This window comes from Stylophora pistillata, chromosome 12, assembly GCF_964205215.1.
Source record: "Stylophora pistillata chromosome 12, jaStyPist1.2, whole genome shotgun sequence".
Taxonomy (NCBI): domain Eukaryota; kingdom Metazoa; phylum Cnidaria; class Anthozoa; order Scleractinia; family Pocilloporidae; genus Stylophora; species Stylophora pistillata.
Genome location: NC_142530.1, coordinates 19,417,474 through 19,438,851, shown reverse-complemented (window position 1 = coordinate 19,438,851; position 21,378 = coordinate 19,417,474). Strand labels below are relative to the sequence as shown.

At 37.3% G+C, this 21,378-nt stretch overlaps 1 protein-coding gene and 1 long non-coding RNA gene across 2 annotated transcripts; one reads left to right on the top strand and one right to left on the bottom strand.

Annotated features, from left to right (window-relative positions):
- Window positions 1–1,652: 1,652 nt before the first annotated feature.
- Window positions 1,653–2,743, bottom strand: LOC148719137 (uncharacterized). The gene is made up of 2 exons (XR_015994171.1): window positions 2,636–2,743; window positions 1,653–2,542 (listed from the first exon to the last, which is right to left on the bottom strand). It is a non-coding gene; the product is annotated as an uncharacterized LOC148719137 (long non-coding RNA).
- LOC148719136 (uncharacterized) lies at window positions 2,535–20,008 on the top strand. The gene is made up of 6 exons (XM_088741618.1): window positions 2,535–4,359; window positions 13,732–15,024; window positions 15,506–15,580; window positions 15,930–16,010; window positions 16,730–16,771; window positions 17,375–20,008. The coding sequence occupies exons 1-2, from the start codon at window positions 2,853–2,855 to the stop codon at window positions 13,866–13,868; spliced, it is 1,644 nt and encodes a 547-aa protein (XP_088597744.1). The 5' UTR covers window positions 2,535–2,852; the 3' UTR covers window positions 13,869–15,024; window positions 15,506–15,580; window positions 15,930–16,010; window positions 16,730–16,771; window positions 17,375–20,008.
- Window positions 20,009–21,378: the final 1,370 nt, after the last annotated feature.

Below are 21,378 nucleotides of genomic sequence, written 5' to 3'. Positions count from 1 at the left end.
AAGTTTGGTCCCGGAGAAATGTCAATAAAACGTTTGTATTTGTTAGTCTATCGAAACGACACTTCTGTGTAGGAGAAACCTAATCTTGTACGCAGACCTTCCACGGCCAAGCGGTTGTACAGTTCAGTTATAGTTACACCTTCTTTCAACGTAATTCACAAATTTTTGCCACCTTTATTCAAGGGAGAAGGAAACATTTTCTGGGTCCGAAATCCCGCCTTTAATTTCCGTGAAGAGGACACCTTAACCAATCAAAATGTCACCAAGATTGAGTGAACACTTAAAAACGTGATGCAGTAGTTTTGTGTAACGAAAGGTAAAACTAGTTGTTCCGGTTTGCGAAATCTACCTAGAGCATCGTATAGTTTTAATTGCTTGTTCCTATATATCAACAAGACAAGACAGCGACAGGGCTACTCCTTGCAATTGTCGAGGATTTTAACAAGGATGGGATCCCAAAGCGGTTTGGACTTCTATCCATTCGCGCTCTCGACTTAGCTCGGTTTCTAAATGAAAACATGTCCATTTGGTGTTGTTCAAATACACTAAATCTTCTTGTTTTTTTTTCGAAAACTCTTGACTATAAGCTAAACCCCTCTCTTTCGCTCAAATTTCGCTTAACTCTAGCTTTATTTATTTAATCACTTTCACCAGAGTATGGCGAGGGTCGCACAACAGAGCGAGGCTTCAAATTAAGTGCGCCCAATAATTTATGTACAAACCGCTCGGCTTCTAGCTGAACAAATATGTTAAATCGACATGACGTGAGAGTGCAGTGCTTAATAAACAATGATTTTGTTTTTGGATCACATTAGCTTGGTGCTTGGAATAACGCGTCTGGTGTATTCCAAGCCATTTTCAGAGTCAGACAAACACCAACCAACCTCTATTTGCATAGGGTATAAGTTTCTAAAGAAGCTCTGGTGCTGCGTCGGCGGAGGTAACAATGTAACCAGGGCGGATCCAGGATTTAGTCAAGGGGGGTTTGGAGATCGAATTGTTCCCCTTCTGAGGGGTCCAAGATTTTGAAAATTAGGTCTTCGGAAACATGATTTCTAGTTATGATGAATATATGAAGTTCATATATTTTGAACTGCGGTTATAGATACGTATGATGCACGATTCTCGCAGTAGAGAGCGCTATTTATGCAATAGCGAAAATCAGACCTGAAAAAAATCAGCCTGTACGGGATTCGAACCACTGACCTCTGCGATACTAGTGCAGCGCTCTACCAATTGAGCTAACAAGCCAACTGGGAGCAGGCGGTTAATTAAGTTGATTCGTAATAAACCCGTGATGATAAATCAGATATGATGAATATTTGAAGTTCAACGAAGGGCTGACGCTCGAAACGTCAGCTTTTATAATCGTAACGGTGGCCAATTTATCATTTCAACTTTGTTGATATATTCAAATTATTTCGTTACCCCCACCGACGCAGCCCCAAACAGTTTCTTTAGAAACTATCAGCCTTTATTTATTAATAGGAAATAACGTTACACTCCCCACCAAGAATGATACACTTGAAGAAAGTTCGAAAGTAATTGAATGTGACAGCATTAAATTTCACTTTCCCGAAAGAGAAAAAATTACGATCTCGACGGTCTTGAGTAGATACCCAACTAGAAAAAAGGAATCTTTTCCAGCCATAAAGCAGAATATAGAGTTTAATTATAAGATTTTGATCTTGATGTTCAAAAACAAACTTTCCAATTCCTCGGAGTGTTCCTGCCGAAATGGTATTAATGGTTAGTGGTTAAACCTCAGGACAAGAAAGGGTCAATTTAAATCATCTTGCTGCTCGTGAAGAAAAAATAGCACTGTTATTTAAATAGTAAGACTACACTCATTACGTTGTGGGATGACAAACAAACAATCTAGCGGCTTCCTTCAGGGACACAACAAAAAGCGGAGTGAAACAATGACGAGCTATTTCTGAACTGCGTCATTACCCCTAAGCAAACTTTGATGTTTATATTTTATGGAGATAAATTAAGATCTTGAAAGATATTCTGGAACATTTACGGACATATAATTCGGAAAAGATGTCGTTTTATCGTAACCTAGTTGAAGAAAGGAAGGCCATAGTTTTCGACTGAAATCTAGAAATGTCAACTGACCTCAGCTGTAAAAAAAAATACCTCTGTTTCCGTCGACAAAAACACTAATTATCATTGACGTGATTTCTTAAGGTCAACAGTCTTCTTATATTGAGTCAGTAATGGAAATGTTTTGAAATCGGGTTTATTAAACACGAAAGATGTTGATATTATTCCAGTCGAAACTAATTAATCAATATGCCATAAAAAGTAAACCGTCTGAGACTCACATTGGTTTGAGAACGTTTTCGCAGTTACTTATGTCTCGTTTCAGCAGTTGAAGCCGAATACATAAAAAGTGTTTTGAGCCTGAGGCGAAGTAAGATGACAATGAATATTGAGTTTGCTTCAGCTCATTTGGTTCCTGGAGTGTTTTTTCTTTCATTGATACCTGCATTCCGGTCAGTTTTTTCAGTCATCATTCTCTAGGTCTATTACGCCGCTGTAAAAGAACCAGTAATGAAGGAGTTGAAACGACTTCCAACCTCGTTACTCTTTAAGACAAACTTTAACTACAAATTTTTGAAATTCTTACCACTGGGATCGTTATTATTCTTTCCCCTGATGACGATACGGTTGGTTAAGATTGTTAGATCGCCTGTTGTCTTGAGCTTTTACGAAGCACTGAAACTACTGAACTGGAACTTTGATCCAAATTGATAAGCGGAATTTTGGAAAACTGCATGTTTATTTTGTTCAAACTCTGTTGCACTGTGTAAAGTAGCGTCACCTAAGAAAAAAGGATTCAAGTTATGTCTTCGATTGTAACTGCTGTGTTTAAAGCAACTATTGGCTTACTCGTAACAAAAGGCAGAGATGAGCTCGCGGAAAAACTCAAAGATGGCGATGTAACAGACCAGCAATTCCACTCCTTGATCGTCCGTGAAATCGACGACATCAAGTCAAAGTTGGACGCTTTATCAAGGAAAGATTTAAAAACAAGTATCAGCTTTTTCGAGGAAGGAATGGCGTTCTTGTTTGAAGTGTTTAAGATAGCAAAGTCAAGAAACGAGTGTGGTGCGTCAACAGCAGAGGCGGCCTGTGATGAAGCATTTTCTCTTATTAAAGGAATTGGAAGGTTGGAGCTTACTGGCCTGGATGAATCAGCTACGAGAAAGCTTTCCACTGCAAAGGAGAGATTTAAAGATGCTCGAAAAGAAGCAACGAGGGCCTTCGAAAACGAAGGCCTGAAAATATCTGACCGCATTCTGGCCATGAAGTATCGAGTTATGGCGACCATATTAGAGACAGTAGACAATCCTGCTGATGCAGTAGCACCATGCAGAGTGTGTGTAAAGGAATTAAACTGTCTGCCTGCAGTACAAAATAGCTTTGATGTTCAGCTCAAGAAAGGCATCCAGGCAGTAAGAGGTTTTTTCAGTCAAGAGGAAAGAAGGGAAATTATCTTCAGTGTCTATCACGTAAATCGTGTCATCTACGATGTCACGCGAACGATTGGTGAAGACGCACACTTTTTGATCTGGCCTCCTATTGATACTGGAGAAAACAAAATCAGTCCATTGTATGACGCAAGAGTAAGTAAAGTACTACTTAAACAAAGTATGGAGCATTGTTGTGTTAAACCATGGTCATTTGGTCAGGAGGGCGAAGAGGAGCACAAGCTGAAGAGGCCGACGGGCATCGCTACAAACTCCGGCGGAGAATTCATTGTCGGGGAATTCGAGGATGGTTGTGTGAAGGTGTTTGACAGCAGCGGCAAGTTTGTTAAACATTATAGTCTCCTTAACGATGGTTTACTTACAGAGTTATATACTATAGATGTAGCCACAGACACGAACGACAACATCTTTTTACTGATCGGGCCGACGAGCTTGCGAGGGACTTGGTGGATTTATAAACTTACGAAAACCGGTGACCCGTATCACCGGTTTCGTCTGAGGAGAGAGGACTGGTACAGAGGACTGTCAGTGACTGACACAGGAAAAGTACTGACAGTAGGAATAGAGGTGGAGGAGTATGACACTAATGGAGAGTTTGGTCGCAGTTTTGGCGAAGGAATATTAGAGGGTACGTGTGATGTCACTGTCGCTACTGATGGCCGTGTTATGGTAGTGGACAGAGGTGATTCCTGTGTTCACATATTCAGTGAACACGGTGACCATCTTAACAAATTTAAACTGCAAAGAAATGACTGTGACTACACGAGCATTGCATTTCACCGAACAGGTGAACATGTCGTCATCGCTGGTGCTAGAAAAGAGAAAGAACTCCTGCAGGTTGAGATATACAGCAAAGATGGTGAGTTTGTGCGTAGTGTAGAAATCCAAATTGATGGGATATATTACGTAACAGGGATTACAGTGACTACTGAGGGACGCATTGCTGTTGTTGTACTTATTAATCTAGGTCAGAAGGTATTAGTTTTTTAAACTGCTGTTTTGATGTTTTCCTGTTATTGGGAATGTGTAAGGACTTTTAGGGTAAGCATCACAATTCTCCATCACGGCTCTAATATTCTCTTAGTTACAATCAGCGTCAAGATTAGTTTACACATGATGTTTGAGAATTAAGAGTTACGTGTAGAAAAACAGTCCTGTTTCTACCGCACTCTAAATCATCAACAGACCCCCTCCCCCATTCAATGTTTGCTAAAAGTTCATGGAATCACGATACACCATCTCTTTTTTTTTTTTTTTTTTGAGGGGGGGGGAGGGGAAGAGACGATGGTGAATAGGTAAACTTAACAAGGGCAAAAGAGATAAAACTGAAGTAATATGGAGTTGAAAAGATCAATTTGTCAACAATTTTGTTGCTGCTTGTAGGTTCATTGATTGGTTTTATAAAAGTATTTAAATGCATTCTTTTGTTATTATATAGTTTTCTTGAACATGATGGTATGGTAAGATTGAATCCACAAAAGTGAAGGAGAACACGAAAAACCAAAGTTATATTCTTGTGATTGAAGGAAGTACATAGATATTGAAAAAGTATTTGATCAATGTCCTGTGCATTGTCAGCTATATATATAGAGCCTTTTATACTTTTATCTCAAGATAAATTTCTTCATAAACTTTTCAACCTTCTTCATAGTTTTTTTTAAGATACAACTGTAAGGTTAAATAAAAACAACAACAGCCTATTACTGGCTAAAACTCCAGTCACTGCACTGATACAAAAATCACAGTAAAGACTTTTATCTCAAAATCTCTTCTGAAACTGTTGATAAACTTTTAGACAAACTTTTCTGAAACAAAAATAGTATTTGAACTGCTTTCAATTCAACTTTAAGAAATATAACAACTTTTGTTTCATACATTTTAACCAATTAAAATAACGATTCATAATTGATTAAGTATTTTATTCTTCAGAATTTGCATTTGAGTTTTCAATATTGCTACTAAAAAGACCTTTTCAGGGATGTATTCATGTGTGCGTGTAGGAATGAATGTAGGAAAGCATCCCTAGATTAGACCACAATGGCCTTCTTTAACTTCTTTAAATACTTAGCAGTCTTGCAGTCAATGACAATCAACTCTGATGGGTGAATGGCAATTTATGTACATTTATTAAGCATTTTAGAGTGTTCTTGAAGGTTACAAAATAACTCTTTTCGATATTTTATGGGCCTTTTGAACACAGTAGAAATTTCCAGAGCATTGCATGAAATTGCCCTGGTATCCAGTTAGCACAACTAATTAGCCTTCTAGAAATTTCCAAAAACTCCTTATCTGTAGCAACCCTCCATAATTACATCAGTAAGGAGGTCATCCTCACAGTTGAAGAAGCCTAAAAAAGTCATGATTTTACAGAGTACAAACCTGTGCCTCTATATATTTGTTGGCCACTCAAACAGATGAGCTATGAATTCGCATGTGATAAGCTAGGAAATTTTCAGTGGGATCTTTGCTTCTTACACAGGGAATGTGTTGGCAGCAAATGAAATTAATCATGTTTTGAACAGGTTGTGATTGCAACTGATGGAATGCTTCTTGTCCTGCTCTTGGTGTTCAACTTTGTGACTCAGTTGATAGAGCAATCAACTAGGAACACTCCCAGAGGCACGGGTTCACTTGATTACAGGTTTAATTGACCACTCCCTTGATAGGGGTTTTCAGGGCCAATACAAACAAATTGTAAATAAACATAACAACTAAACATGGGGTTTAAAGATCTCCACTGGCCAGAGGCAAACCAGTTGTATATGCCTCACTAGGTCATAATTTTTTTAGCAGAGTGTAACTTCCTATACTGTACTATACCCTTAATAAATCTTAGTTCTATTTTTAAGTCAAATTTAAAAAAAAGTGAGATCAACTCACTCTGTAGTCTTACCATGGGTTCCCAAAGGTTACAGGAAAGTTATCATATTGAAAACCTCAAACATTCTTGGAATTACAGGTAGTTTTTCTTATTATTGGTTGCAAAACCATTTTTGAGTTGTATTGCTCTATATTATAAATTTCAAACTTATGTCAATGTGCTTTTGTATCTGTAGAAGCTAGCTATTCAAGTAGGATAAAAAAAAATATTTTCCATTGACTATGATAACATTTAATTACAATCAACTGCAGTGAGGTTTAGTTGCTTTTTCAGTTATCATTGTACAGAAGCAAAACCAAGTACTTAAATAAAGATTGTTCAGTGTTGTCGATTATCAAATGCTGATTGTTTTTTTTCTTCCTGATTTAAATAATTACTTTGTGATAAATATTGATATGTAATTTTGTCTTTGGTGAAGAATGATGTTGGGAAGGAAAGTGTCTCCAAGTTGAAACTGATCTTGACTTTCAATTCATAATTTGCTCTTCACCTTATCCTCTGAATTTTATCTGGTTGACTGGTTATCAACTTGGAAAAGAAAAGCAACTAAAGTTGACTTTTCTAAACAATTGTGTCTGCTTTCCTAACTAAAAACTTATTTGTTTTGTGACAAGGCCAAAGCAGGGAAATAATCTCAGTCCCCACAAGCTTAGGGTTTGAAACCCCTGGAACTTCCAATTCAGATTTCACCATCAGAATGATGCTCTACCACTGAGAACATGATATGTGTAGGCAACTTGGCCGAAATTAAGGTCATTTGTGACAATTAGTAAATAAAAACTTGTCATTTGTTTTGTCACCAGGCCCAAACTGGGATATAATCTTTAAGTCCCCACAAGCTAGGGGTTTGACCCCTAAAACTTCTGATTTCACTATCGGATTCTCTACGATTGAATTACAATGTAGGTTGGATTTTGAGTGCAACTTGGTGTTAATAAACGCAAGTAAGTTCTTCAAAGACAACAGAATTGCACAGGCCCTTAAAGCAGGATGAGTGCTATTTGTAAACATTAGCAAGTGCTTATTTTCACCAAATTACATAAGAAATCATCTTGTTACTTGTTGATAACTCACAAAAAAAAGCATCACACAAAGTCAAGAGTGACAAACCCGTTGCAAGTTATCTTTCGTTGGAATGTTAGGACAATTAATATTACATGCAAACATCACTCGTGTCATTAATGCTGGTCAACTTGTATTTAATCCATTACTTTACTTATGAATTCCAGGTTAAATTTGACTTGAAAACCGATATCGCACTCATTGCTTCGCGATTCGTGTGATATCAGTTTTTTGTATGCAATTTAATGCAGAATTCCCTCATCAAGTAATGAATTTTCCTATAATACCCTTAGTAAATCTGAAACAATCATTTTAAGAAATGTCGCATAAGTGCATGATTAATTGCTTTTGCCTTTAAGTTCTATTTTAAGTCAAATTAAAAAAGCATGAGATCAACTCACTTTGTAGCCTAGCTACCATGGATTCTTAAAAGGTTATAGCAAAGTTTTTAAATTGAAAATCCTAAACATTTTTGGAACTACAGGTAGTTTTTCACATTATTCAGTTGGTTGCAACGTTATTCAGTTGGTTGCAATTTTTAAGTTGTAAATCAAGTTGTTCTTATATTATAAATTTCAAGCTTATGCCAATTAATGCACTTTTGTATCTTTAGAAGCTAGCTATTAAAGTTAGATAAAAATAAATATTTTTCCATTGACTATGCATGATAACATTTGATTGCAATCAACCAGTTAGGTTTAAAACAACAAACATATGAAACATATGTATGAACTGCGGTTATGAAACGTATATGTGCACGATCCTTCGCAGTAAAGCACTATTTGAGCAATAGTGAAAATCAGACCTGAAAAAAATTTCAGGCCTGTACGGGACTTGAACCACTGACCTCTGCGATACTAGTGCAGCGCTCTACCAAATGAGCCAACAAGCCAACTGGGAGCAGGCCATCAAATTAAATCGACATGAACCCGTAGATGATAAATCAAACAACAACAAACATATGAAACATATGTATGAACTGCGGTTATGAAACGTATCAGGTTGTTCCTGATCCTAATCAATGACCTCAATCTTGCCACGCTGTGTAGCGATCATAACGCGCCTCGCATTAATGGAAATATGTCGACGACACGACGGTATCGGAAGTTGTAATCAAAGGCAGAGAAAGTAAAGCACAGCAAATTGCTGATCAAGTCATTCACTGGTCTTCCGAGAACAAAATGAAGCTTAATAGCGATAAATGTAAGGAGTTAAGGATTTCATTTGCTAGAAATCAGACGGAGTTTTCTCCAGTCATTGTCAATGGTAAAGGGCTTGAGGTTGTCCAGCATGCAAAATTACTCGGCGTAACAATTTCAAGCAATCTATCGTGGAATGAACACATAAACAAGGTTGTTAAGAAGGCCTCAAAGCGACTTTATTTTTTGGTTCAGCTAAAGCGTGCAAAGGTAGCCTTTAAAGATCTCGTGCTTTTCTACGTGGCCTGTATTAGATCTATATTAACGTATGCGACTCCTGTTTTCTATTATGCATTACCTATATATTTGCAGCAGGAGTTAGAGCGCGTTCAAAAAAGAGCTTTCTCTATTATAAGCTCAGGCCAAGACTATCACGAGATTTTAGAGGCTGCCGGCATTCCACCGATCATGGTTTATATGGAAGACATTTGCCGCAATCTCTTTAGCAACATTATCGGAAAAGATAATCACGGGCTTCGTGAATTGTTGCCTTGTGCCAACCATCCAAAGCACAATTTAAGATGTAACAGGCGTTTCGAAATCCCCCGGTGGAGGACAAACCGTTTTAAAAACACCTTCATGATGGCCAGTCCACCATTAAATATAACAACAACAGTTAATTTAACGACCGTTTCCTAGAAACCTATGTAGATAATGTAAATATAGCTTTTAAATATAGATAGGTTTTAGCTCATAGATTTTTTAATTGTTATAATTTTGAATATTCTTGTATACGTTATATAATATATTTATTTAATTACATTATTGTAATATACGCAATTCAGCCGCAAGGCTGCTAGGTATATTTAAATAAACTATCTATCTATCTATCTATCTCGTATATGTGCACGATCCTTCGCAGTAAAGCACTATTTGAGCAATAGTGAAAATCAGACCTGAAAAAAATTTCAGGCCTGTACGGGACTCGAACCACTGACCTCTGCGATACTAGTGCAGCGCTCTACCAATTGAGCTAACAAGCCAACTGGGAGCAGGCCATCAAATTAAATCGACATGAACCCGTAGATGATAAATCAAACAACAACAAACATATGAAACATATGTATGAACTGCGGTTATGAAACGTATATGTGCACGATCCTTCGCAGTAAAGCACTATTTGAGCAACAGTGAAAATCAGACCTGAAAAAAATTTCATGTGTTGGCAACTTGGCCGAAATTAAGGTCATTTGTGACAAGTAAATAAAAACTTCTCATTTGTTTTGTCACCAGGCCAAAACTGGGATGTAGTCTTAGTCCCCACAAGCTAGGGGTTTGACCCCTGAAACTTCTGATTACACTATCAGATTCTCTATGATTGAATTAATTATAATGTATAGGTTTGATTTTGAGTGCAATTTGGTGTTAATAAACACAAGTAAGTTTTTCAAAGACAACAGAATTGCACAAGCCCATAAAGCAAGATTAGTGCTATAACACAAGAAATCATCTTGTTACTTGTTAGTAACTCGCAAATAAAAGCATCACACAAAGTCAAGAGAGACAAACACATTGCAAATTATCTTTCGTTGAAATGTTAGGACAAATATTACATGCAAACATCACTCGTGTCATTTGCTGGTCAACTTGTAGTTAATCCATTACTTCACTTATGAATTCCACGGTAAATTGCATTTGAAAACCGATATATCGCACTCATTGCTTCGCGATTCGTGTGATATCGGTTTTTGTATGCAATTTAATGCGGAATTCCCTTGTCAAGTAATGAATTTTCTCATACCCTTGATAAATATGAAACAATTGTTTTAAGAAATGTTGCATAAGTGCATGATTAATTGCTTTTGCCTTTAGGTTAGTTCTATTTTAAGTCAAATTAAAAAAGCATGACATCAACTCACACTGTAGCATGTATTCTTAAAAGGTTATAAGAAAGTTTTCATTTTGAAAATCCTAAACATTTTTGGAATTACAGGTAGTTTTTCTCGTTATTCAGTTGGTTGCAACACCATTTTTAAGTTGTATTGTTCTTATATTATAAATTTCAAGCTTATGCCAATGCACTTTTGTATCTTTAGAAGCTAGCTATTAAAGTTAGATAAAAATAAATATTTTCCATTGACTATATGATAACATTTTATTGCAAATATCAACCAGTTAGGTTTAGTTACTTTTTTAATTATCAGTGTAGAAATTAAGCTAAGCACTTAAAATAAAGATTTTTAAATGTGCATGATTATCAAATGCTGATTGTTTTGTTTCTTCCTGATTTAAATAATTTGCTCCGTGATTGACTGTTTGATACGTAATTTTGTCTTTGTGAAGAACGATGTTAGGAATGAAAGTGTCTCCAAATTAAACATTGATTTTTACTTTCAATTCATAATTTGTTCTTCACCTTATCCCCTGCAGTTTTATAATCAACTTGAAAAAAAAAACTAAAGGTGACTTTTCTCAACAACAGCACTCACCATCCTAAATAAAAACTTGTTATTTGTTTTGTCACAAGGGAAAAGTGAGGAAATAATCTCAGTCCCTACAAGCTAGGGGTTTAACCCCAAGACTTCTGATTTCACCATCAAATGCTCTACCACTGAAAACTTTGAATTACAATGTATGGGTTTGATTTTGAGTGCATTTTGGTATTGATAAGCATAAGTTAGTTTTTTAAAGACAGCAAAATTTCACAAGCCCATGAAGCTAGTGCAATTTGTAAAAATTAACAAATGCTTATTTTCACCAAGTGGCACAAGAAATCATGTTGTAGCTTACAGGAAAAAATCCTCGCAGAAACTCAAAACAGAGAAATTTTAACAGTGCATACACTTTGTAATTTATTGTGTCATAACTGTGCACTTGTGTCACACAAAAAAATGCAGCAGTTTTTAGCCAATCAGTGCATTTTATCTTTTCATCTGTATTATGATTTTTAATGTCATCATTACATTGCAAATGATCTTTCTTCTTTGGACTGTTTGGACAAATATTACACACAGATCACTCATGTCATTTGTTAGTCAACTTGTACTAATTAAGCCATCAATTTGCATCAAGTGGTGACACACTGCCATTCCTCAAGAGCCACTGCTGCAATACAGGTTTGACTGTATCTTGCATTCTTTTATGTTTTTTATATTCATGAAATTAAAAAAGAACTGAACCTACTTTCTGTAATAAACAACAGTCTCCTTATTATATTTATTTTAAATTTATTGACTTTCTTATTTCTAAAAATCGCAAGAGTTCACATGAAAGTTTGACATAAGTCAATGTTTTCTCCTGCTCTGATTAATTTAAATTTAACTCCCAGCAAATACCCTCTGGAGGTGATAATTCGCCTAAGCAAATAAAGGCAACATTCAATATTCTTGCTATGACAAGGATTCCATGCCTTCGGATTATATATAATCCACTATGCACTGAGCTTAACATTTGAGGAAGGAATGAAAGAAACAATATTTCATAGTAAAACTGACACAATTGCCATTAATTATAAAGAAACTTGAGGATTTTTCTCAACAAGAAATGAAAACCAGCATTTAGTTGGTTTGTGGAAAAAAATGCCTCTAGAATGTACATGATGTGCCTGACTTTTAGTTCACGATTGAGGTGTGTAGTCAGCTTGCAGAACAAGTGTTATTTTGGTGCGTAAGTGCCTGGTATTTTCTTAGTGAAAATTATACTGGTGTCTTTTCTTGTAGGAGTGGAAGGCTTGGGAGAGAAAGAAATTATTTTGTATCAAGGGGGTGAGCAATGGTCACAGCGAAGGAGAGGGATAGGGATGGGGCAGTAGAAATTTCTTGTGACCTCCCCCAACCATACAATCTAGCTCTAAAGGCCTGATTACATGAGCCGAGCTGGCCTGGTTAGCCGGGCTGATTTCACCAAAACAAAAGAAATCAGCGCGGCTCATGTAATCAGGCCCTAAGTCAACGAAATGGTTGTTCACTTGCCCCAATAAGGCATCTGTGCAGTAGCTTTAGTAAGTAGCATGTCTGAGGTTGCATTGAAAAGCAAAAATTTTAAAGAAAAAGTAATGAGCAATAATTAGTGTCAGTTGTCAGGGATGTTGGTTGATTAAATAGTAAATTCTCAGAGCTACCATTAAACCATAGGCCCTGTCTTCTGCAGGGTTAGGGGTAGGAGACATTAATTTCCCACGCACGAGATTACTGGGTGGTGGATGTCCTCCCCTGGGTGGGATGGGTTGGTGTTGGTCCTGAAAAGCCCCTATGGGGAGTGGTCAATTAATGTATGTATGTATGTATGTATGTATGTATGTATGTATGTATGTATGTATGTATGTATGTATGTATGTATGTATGTATGTATGTATGTATGTATGTATGTATGTGTGTGTGTGTGTGTGTGTGTGTGTGTGTGTGTGTGTGTGTGTGTGTGTTGTGTGTGTGTTTGTGTGTGTTTGTGTGTGTGTGTGTGTGTGTGTGTGTGTGTGTGTGTATGTACATATGACGTAGGCCTTGCTCCTTGAGGTTTAGGTATGTTTTGTATTGAAGCGTAAAATGTACAAACAAATATTGAAATAAACATATTGCCTAAGTGTGATTTTTTTTTTTAATTTTGGCTGTGCTTTCTCTTCCTGAGCAAATGTTATGGTTATTTTCTTTCATTTGGGAACAGTTTTATGATAGTGATTGACGATAATAGAAATGTACAAGCGACAGAAGATGGTCCAAACAAAGAAAACAGAAACAACTCTCTTGAGTTTGTTGTAGTCTATAAGCACATGCAGCTGGCTTTGTTTCCGGGCTCTCGAGTAAACGAGTCATGCTTATTCTTAATAAAGCGAAATCTCTTGTAATATACTAAATCCTTTATTAACCAAGCTTGTTCGGTCAAGATGGTTGGATATTAGCTTCGTTATTTTTTTGCATTTTTTATTGACTTCGACTTCGTCTCGGTCCATAAAAATGCAAAAAGAAATAACTCGGCCAATGTCCAGCCATCTTGCGGACCTCACGCTTGGTTAATAACGCAAGCCATATATATTGCATCAATCAACGAGAAAAGTCGATGGAGTGCATGTCGCTTCTTTTATGTAGTTTAATTGCCTTCATCCAAGTTTAGTATTGAATTCGATCGTTTTCTTTTCCTTGGAACATGTGTTCAGGACTTCATCATAATGAGTTTCGCCGCCTCCGCGATGAAGCAAGGATTGCGTCTTTCTCAGAAATGCTGTCACCTGTGTTGTCGTTTTACGTCATCTGTGGGAGGTCGGGGAATCCCCGCATAAAAGGTAACGCATGAGAAGTTGTGCTGGCGGTTTTCTAAGGCGGACGATGAAGGACAAATACTATGCAGTGGCAGCATGGAGTAAAGTGCTAGTGAGATCATTTTGGGGCATAAACGCATCCGTAAAAGCCATGTTTTAACCGGCATGCTGTCAAGGATTCCATACCGTAGACTTGGTTCGAACCTCTTCTCCTGAGGCAAGGTGGTGTAGAACAATGGTGGTTTTACGTGTGCGTGTTATTTATTTGTTTTCGATGCTTTCGATGTTTTTTCCTTAGGAGTGACAAGCATCCCATATCTCCTTACAATATCCCCCCCTGAATTATACATTAAGGTCACGAGAATAAAGAAAATGATCACCAACTAATGAAGCTCTTGATTGCTAAACAAGAAGAACTCGGATATGGATAGAGAAGTAAGGAAGTAGGTAGTGAGTAAGTAAAAGTTTTTTTACACAGGGTAGCTCATTCAGCTCCAAGGCTGGTCTCCATAGGGGCCCTGTATCTTAAAAAAAAATTGATCAACACTTGCAATTTTCATAAACTATCACATTCAGAGGGAGCCTGATAAAAATACAACAATAGAATTAAAGAAAATTAAGAGCCAAACAGTACAATGCAAAATCACTTTCAAGGGTGGAAAAGAGCTATGTATTACAAAGGAAAAAAACCTTTGTCCGAAAAAACCTTGTTTAACTTCCGCCAGTGACCAAGACAGCATTTTGCCTTACAATATCAATGCAATATGAAGCAGACAAGTGACGAGAATAAAGAAAAATATCAATAGGGGGTTTATTAGTTGATCCAATCTCAAATTCTCCAAACTGATATCATAAGTGTATGGCAGACAGTAAGGAGAATTTATTTTGAGATATTGAGAGTGAAAGGGTTGAACTGTGACATAGTTCCGGTAGCGACTTTTGTTTGGTTTGGAGAAAAAAAAAACAAGAGTTTAACATTTGGTTTTCTGATGAGTAACTCGTAGAACTGGCAGCTGTAAATGTAACAATAAAAGCACAGATCGAAGAAAAAAATGTTTCCAACTCAGTACTGAATGACGCTTGAGAATTTTGTTAATACTTTTATTATCTTTGCCAGCTCCCTTTTGCTTTGATTCCTGTGTTGCATTTCACTGGAGATAAAGCTATCATGGGAACGTTTAAGAATGGAAGGTAAGCTAAGCTGTCTCTTTGTATTGTTTCTATACTCTGGTTAGTACCATGCGATACAATTTCCGCCGCGTAACAGATCCCGTAGGTCTTAATATAGAGCGCAGCTTTGAGGCATTTCCGCAAATTCTGTAATACTGATGCTGTAGGAAATTTACGCTTAAGTGTCACATGGGGCGCAAAAATTGTTCTCAGTACCTTATCCAGCACGAGGTGGTAAGACAAGCTTTATCACCCGGAGTGTGTTACTTTGATGAAACTCTAAGTTTTCGTAAATAATTAAAGGGAAAATATGTGGCAGCTAGTTCGGCCTTTGTATGATTACCGTCCAACGTCCAAGTGTTATTTCAGACAAAAAAAAGGTATTCTAAATTTTGAAAGAGTAGGGTCTGTGCTCACTGACCTGTACCAAAGTTTAAATCGAGAGCAATGACAGCCAATCCTTTTTTTAGATTAAATTTTGTCCTGTTGTTTTCATCCCTAGGGTGATGCAAGGTGTAGCATGGCTTTTATCCGTTGTAGTTATAGGAATTAACATCTTTTTGTGGCAGAATATGTGGTGAGTTGTGATTTGTCCCATCTCTACGATGTTAATATTTACCTTTACGACTTGCGGAATAATCTTCACTTCCAGGAAAACGTAAGAGCAGTCGGCTTATTGCGAATTATTTGCACTAAATGACATTCTTTTTTCCCTACGCTGTTTTAAAAATTGTCGAAAAATTATACCAAATAGCAAGCCAACTTTGAAATTTGTAAGCTCGAAGCCCTGTTCCTGCTGGAAGATCAGTCGGGTTTCGTTTTGAAAAACATGAGAGTTTAAATATGATATTTGTTTTAGATCTTTGCTCGTGGAATGTCCGTCGCTCTAATGCTTCTCTGCTGTCATTTTCTTTGTTGTCTTTCAGTCCGAAATACCACGTAACGCGGGCTACTATTTTCTAGTTGGATTGTACCTTCTTTTCTACGTCACTTTTCTTTCGTTATTGGTAAGTATTCTGTGCTTGGATTTCTATGCCCAGGTCTTAAACTGAGGTTCAGTTTTCAATTTCTTATTTATCCTCATCGATTTTAGTCTCCTACACCACTTTTGCCTGTTCTTTTCACGTGACGCGCACTCTACCCCACCGGCGTCTGCTTTAATCTTTAAGTGTAACCAATCAGAGCGCGGCTCATATTTTTTTGAGCCAGTCGCGCCAAGACTGCTTGTCCAATCACAGCTCGTATTTTATCGGGTATCATAATTTTCGGACGATGGTGGGGGAGAGTGTACCTTGCGTGACGAGACCAAATAACGGCTATGAAGAAGACTTCATCAATTTGAGTCGCCCATCGTTTGCAGTTTGGCCTTTTAACCACACTTATCCGGTAAAAACAATTACCAATATATTATGGGCCACCTTATAAATAACACTTTCCGTTGGGAAGATTTAATGGTGTACCTACTCAACCACGCCCCCTGAAGAAGAGATCTCTCCCACCGTCCATCTCTCAGTTTGAACGGATGACGTGGTGTAGTGGGAACGTCATATATGACGACTCCCCGATTTCAATTTCTTGTGGATGAGAGGAAATAATTCAAATGTACAACAGCAGAATTATTTTTTTCCTTTTACGTTAGGAGGAAGGAAAGTTTAATAAGAATGCGAATCTACAGGGCCTGAAAAAATATTTATAATAATAAAGGCTTTGTGATCTATTATCTTAGGTTTATTTTGCACTTGGGTTCACCTTCTTGGATTTCATCAAGGTATGAAATGGTGTTTGATATTTCATTAACTAGAAAGTTAACTATTTTTTTTAAGATCTACTGGAATATATTTCCGGTATTAAACGATAGTCACTTTTTTTGTTCATAAGCTATTAATACAGACCTCAAATCACTGAGATTACTTCTCTGAGAATTTGAGCCTGTACGTTCTGCTGGCTAGCAGCACGGCGTAAATTGTGGTACCTTTACAAACTTTTGATAAGAACGACAGACGAACTGCTCCTGTTCATGTGCCATTTCATTTGTTTTGAGCATTAAAGAAAAGAGGTTATACCCATGTAAGACACCTCGACTTATTGGCGAGTGTGGGTAGTTCTTCTGAAAGGTAACCTGGTTATAACAACCTGAGAACATGCGCCGATCGTTGCGCCGCGCCATCACAGCGTTGGCAGATGACATTTGAATGGATTGTTCCTCCTCCATCTCCCTCCCCCCCCCCCCTCCCAACTCCTCTCATTACCTAAAGGATACGCTGACTTCAATATGCGCAATTTGTAAATGAATGACGATATTTAAGAGAGAATAAGTAGGGAAAAGAGTACCCTTCAAATTTTTAATTTGTTTTTATTCTGGTTTTGGCAGTTTTTGAAAAGACCTGATGCGATTCAATACAGTATTCAAGAAGACGATAATACTATTTCCAATGGCATCTCACACTGACGTTGTTCCGAGTTTATTTAGCTCAGGGGCGGGGGGGGGGGGGACGAAGCGTGTAACTCAATCAGAAGGTCTTGTCATGCATTGTTATTTAATGTTATTTCACTAGGAAGTCAGGCAATATTTGAAGATTAAAAGTAAGAAAGAGATTTTAAAGACCATGTTAGGTAGTGCTGTAATAATTGGTATTAACAGCTTTGAGACAAACAAGAAAAAAACACATACTTAATTGAATAGTAAATGAGATATTTTTTTAACCAAGTATCAAGAAGGACAAACTTACCCACAAATGTTGCCTTGATTTCGAATTAATCCCTCTTCCAGTCCTTGATCGCGAATGTTTATAAAACGTTTGCACTTGTAACTCTCTCGAAAGGACACTTCTATGTTGGAGGAATTGTTACTGGCACCTAATCTCTTACCCAGACCTTCCACGGCCAAGCAGTTGCACAGTTCAGTTACAGTTACACGGTATAACCTGGGTACTAGATCAGGGGAATACCTTCATTCGCAAATTTTTGTCACCTTTATTCAGGGGAAAAGGAAACATTTTCTGGGTCCGAAAGCCCGCTTTTAATTTCCGGACACCTTAACCAATCAACATGTCACTGACGATTGAGTGGGCACTTCACGCGATACAGTAGTTTTGTGTAAATGTACAACTAGTTGTTCCGATTTGCGAAATCTACTCAGAGCACCGTCTATTTTCAATTGCTTGATCCAATCTATCAACAAGAGAACACAGGGACGGGGTTACTCCTTGTCGAGAATATAAACATGGATGAGACGCCAAAGCGGTTCGGACTTCAGTGCAATCGCACTCTCGACTAAGTTCGGCTTCTAAATGAAAACATGCCCATTTGGTGTTGTTTAAATACGCTGAAGTTTTTATTTTTTAAAACTCTTGATTATAAGCTGAACCCCCTCTTTGGCTAAAATTTCGCCTAACTCTCGCTTTAATTTATGTAAAAATCGCTCGGCTTATAGCTGAATAAATATGGTAAATCGACCTGATGTACTTGTGAGAGTGGAGTGCTTAATAAAAAGTAAGTTTGGTTTTGGACACATTAGCTAAGTGCTTGGAATAATGCGTCCAGCGTATACTAAGGTCATTTTTTTTAGAGTCAGACAAACACCAACCAATCTCTATTTGCCTGGGTCCTGAAAATATCTCCTTTAGGAAGTTTTACTGTTCTTAAAAATTTTCCACAACAATCAGAGTCAATGAGCTGCATCAGAGCTGTTTAGGTAATAAATTTATAATCAAAGTAAAGCATCAATAATTTTCCTCGAACAGTTTTCCGTAGCACGGAGTCACATCACGTACATAGACCCCTTCTCAATCCTGTTAAGACTAGGTTTACACTAGAGGAAATTGTTCCGGAATCGTGATGAATCCTAAACGTTTTAGTACCAGATTGATTTTGCCGTTTACACGAAAGTGGACGAATCCGAAATAAAAACTCCCCGGTTTGGTCGTGTCGCCGGAGATTTTGAATCCAGAATTTAAAGTGGGAACTTTGAATCCGATAACTTTTGAATCTGGAAAGTTATGTCGTGTAAGCGCTTTTTTTCTCGAATCCGGATATTATATCCGCCTGTAATCTTTTGAGTTTGCGGTGAAACCAAAATGGAGGATCTGGTGCTAACATTGCTGGCGGTCTCCGGTTGCCTCATCTTTTTGCAGGTTCAGGCGAAAATTTTATCATGTGTACCGCAGTATTTCTGAGGAAACGCAAATTATTATTGCAAGGAAGTTTAAAGTCAGCCACACTTAATCGCCGACGACGTAGATGACTTAGCATCTGTCCAACTCAAATTTGCCTCAGTGGCATCTGGATCTACTCTAGCCTTTTTTGGGGGAGGCATTTTCACTTTGTCGATCGAACGACTAAACAACACTGGACTTGGTAACCATTCCATTTCGAATGTTCCCGGAGTTGTCGTTGTGTATAAACGGTCAGGAATCCGAATATCCTTTCAGCGTAAACGCCTACGAATCCGAATACTCCAAAATTGATGAATCCGGAAACATTTACGAATCCGGAAAACTCTCCTCTAATGTAAACCTAGTGTAAAAAGAGCCATGTGCACTTTTGTTTTTTTTTTTTTTTATTCTTTTCAACTCTTTGAAGTGATTAACATTTAACTTCTCCTTACAATCATACTCTTGAATCAAACATTAAGGTCACGTGAATAAAGGAAATGATCCCAACTTGATGAAGCTCTAACTACTAAGTGTACTCGAAGATGAAGACTCTTTCATTGAGGTTCGCAAAATCATCTCTAAGCTAAATTAAAATGTCAAGTAGTAGTAGAAGTAGGGGGAAGGGGAGAGAGAGAAACAAACAAACAAGCAAAATATTATCTATTAAATCACATTCTTCTCTTACTTTTCTTTTTATTTTACTAATTTTGATAGTAATAAGCTAACGATAGACTGTTGCTATTGACGGACTGGCCCGCCTAGAATAACATAGCTATATGCGGGCCAGTCCAACTTTAAATGTATGTTTTTATGTAGTAACAACAATTATAAATAAATGATGATGATGATGAGCTCTTGATTGTTTATTTTATAGATACCGATGAAATTTCCACATAAAACAACTTCTTTTTTATTCATTATCAAAATAGCAAAATAATGCAATTTGAGTAGTCACCTGTCGAAAATGCTTCTCACAAAAATGCTATGAAACTCGGATAAAAAGTTATAAAGGAGAAATAAAGACAATAATACTTATATTTTCTGTTTCACAAGTTCAACATTCTAGTGAAGAAGAGAAAAAATCTGTAATAAGTCTCTTGTAATTGGCTTATCATGTTAGTAACTATGGCGACACCAATATCCTCACACGTAAAAGATAAAAATAGTATCTTCACTGAGCGCGATGAAGATATGAGTTCTTAGTAAAGGAAAAATCCTGGTATTTCATCAGTATCTATATAATAAATAAAGTTGAATTGTAAGATTTTGATTTTGATGCTCGAAAACAAACTTTTCCCGTTTCTCAGAGTGTTCTTTCCGAAATGGGATTAGCGGTTAAAACTCAGTAGAAGAGATGGTCCATGATATGGACGTTTTAAACAACTTGCTGCTTGTGAGGAAAAAAATAGCAGTGTTATTTTAAAAATAAGCCTAAACTCACTGTGCTGTGGGATGACACGAAAAACAATCAAGCGGCTTCCTTGATACAACAAAAGGCTGAATGAAACAATGACGAGCTATAGGCGGTTTGCAACCAATCCCTAGAGACACAGGTAACTGTGGTGCCATGTGGTGCGATGTGGTAACTGTGGTGACACAGGTAACTGTGGTGATTGGTCAGCGGATGTTGGTCAAGAGGGTTGTGATTTTTGAGCTCCGCTTAGTATGTGTGAGAGCCTATACAGTGTCTGTTTAGGTAGCCCGCCTAGAATAGCTTTGCTAACTGCGGGCTACAAAAGCCTTTATTTCTTTCATTTTAAAAAATAAAATCAATGTTGTTGTGCCAAGACGATTTGATTTTCAGTTCTCAACTGAGTTGATAATGTGAATTGGCCATTGTAAATAGTTTCTTAACTCTTCATGATGGGCGGCGAGGGCTAACGCTCTTTTGAAAGTTAGCCGTCTGTCAGAGCGAAGAAACTATGTACGGTGTCCCATTTACCTCATCAGCTTAGTCGATGAAACCCAATTAATAGCAGTCTCATTGAAATGTATGAAAACGATCCTCGCAGTAATGAATCCTACTTATGTAGTTGTGGAAATGTGACATGAAAAAAATTCAGGCCTCTACAGGATTTGAACCCATGACCTTTGTCTGGTGACAATTCTTGCAATATTGCTCATCGTTAACGTTTTCCTCTTTCTCTTTGTTGTAGTCTCGAGAAGTAGACAGGAAAAATCCCAAAGCGGTGAAAAAAGCAAATATGTATTATTTCATTGA

Excerpts from the sequence above, each read along its gene's own strand:
- LOC148719136 (XM_088741618.1), top strand. The coding sequence starts at position 2,853 with ATGTCTTCGATTGTAACTGCTGTGTTTAAAGCAACTATTGGCTTACTC. Across the intron at positions 4,360-13,731 it reads TGAGATATACAGCAAAGATG|GACTTCATCATAATGAGTTT; the intron begins GTGAGTTTGTGC and ends ACATGTGTTCAG.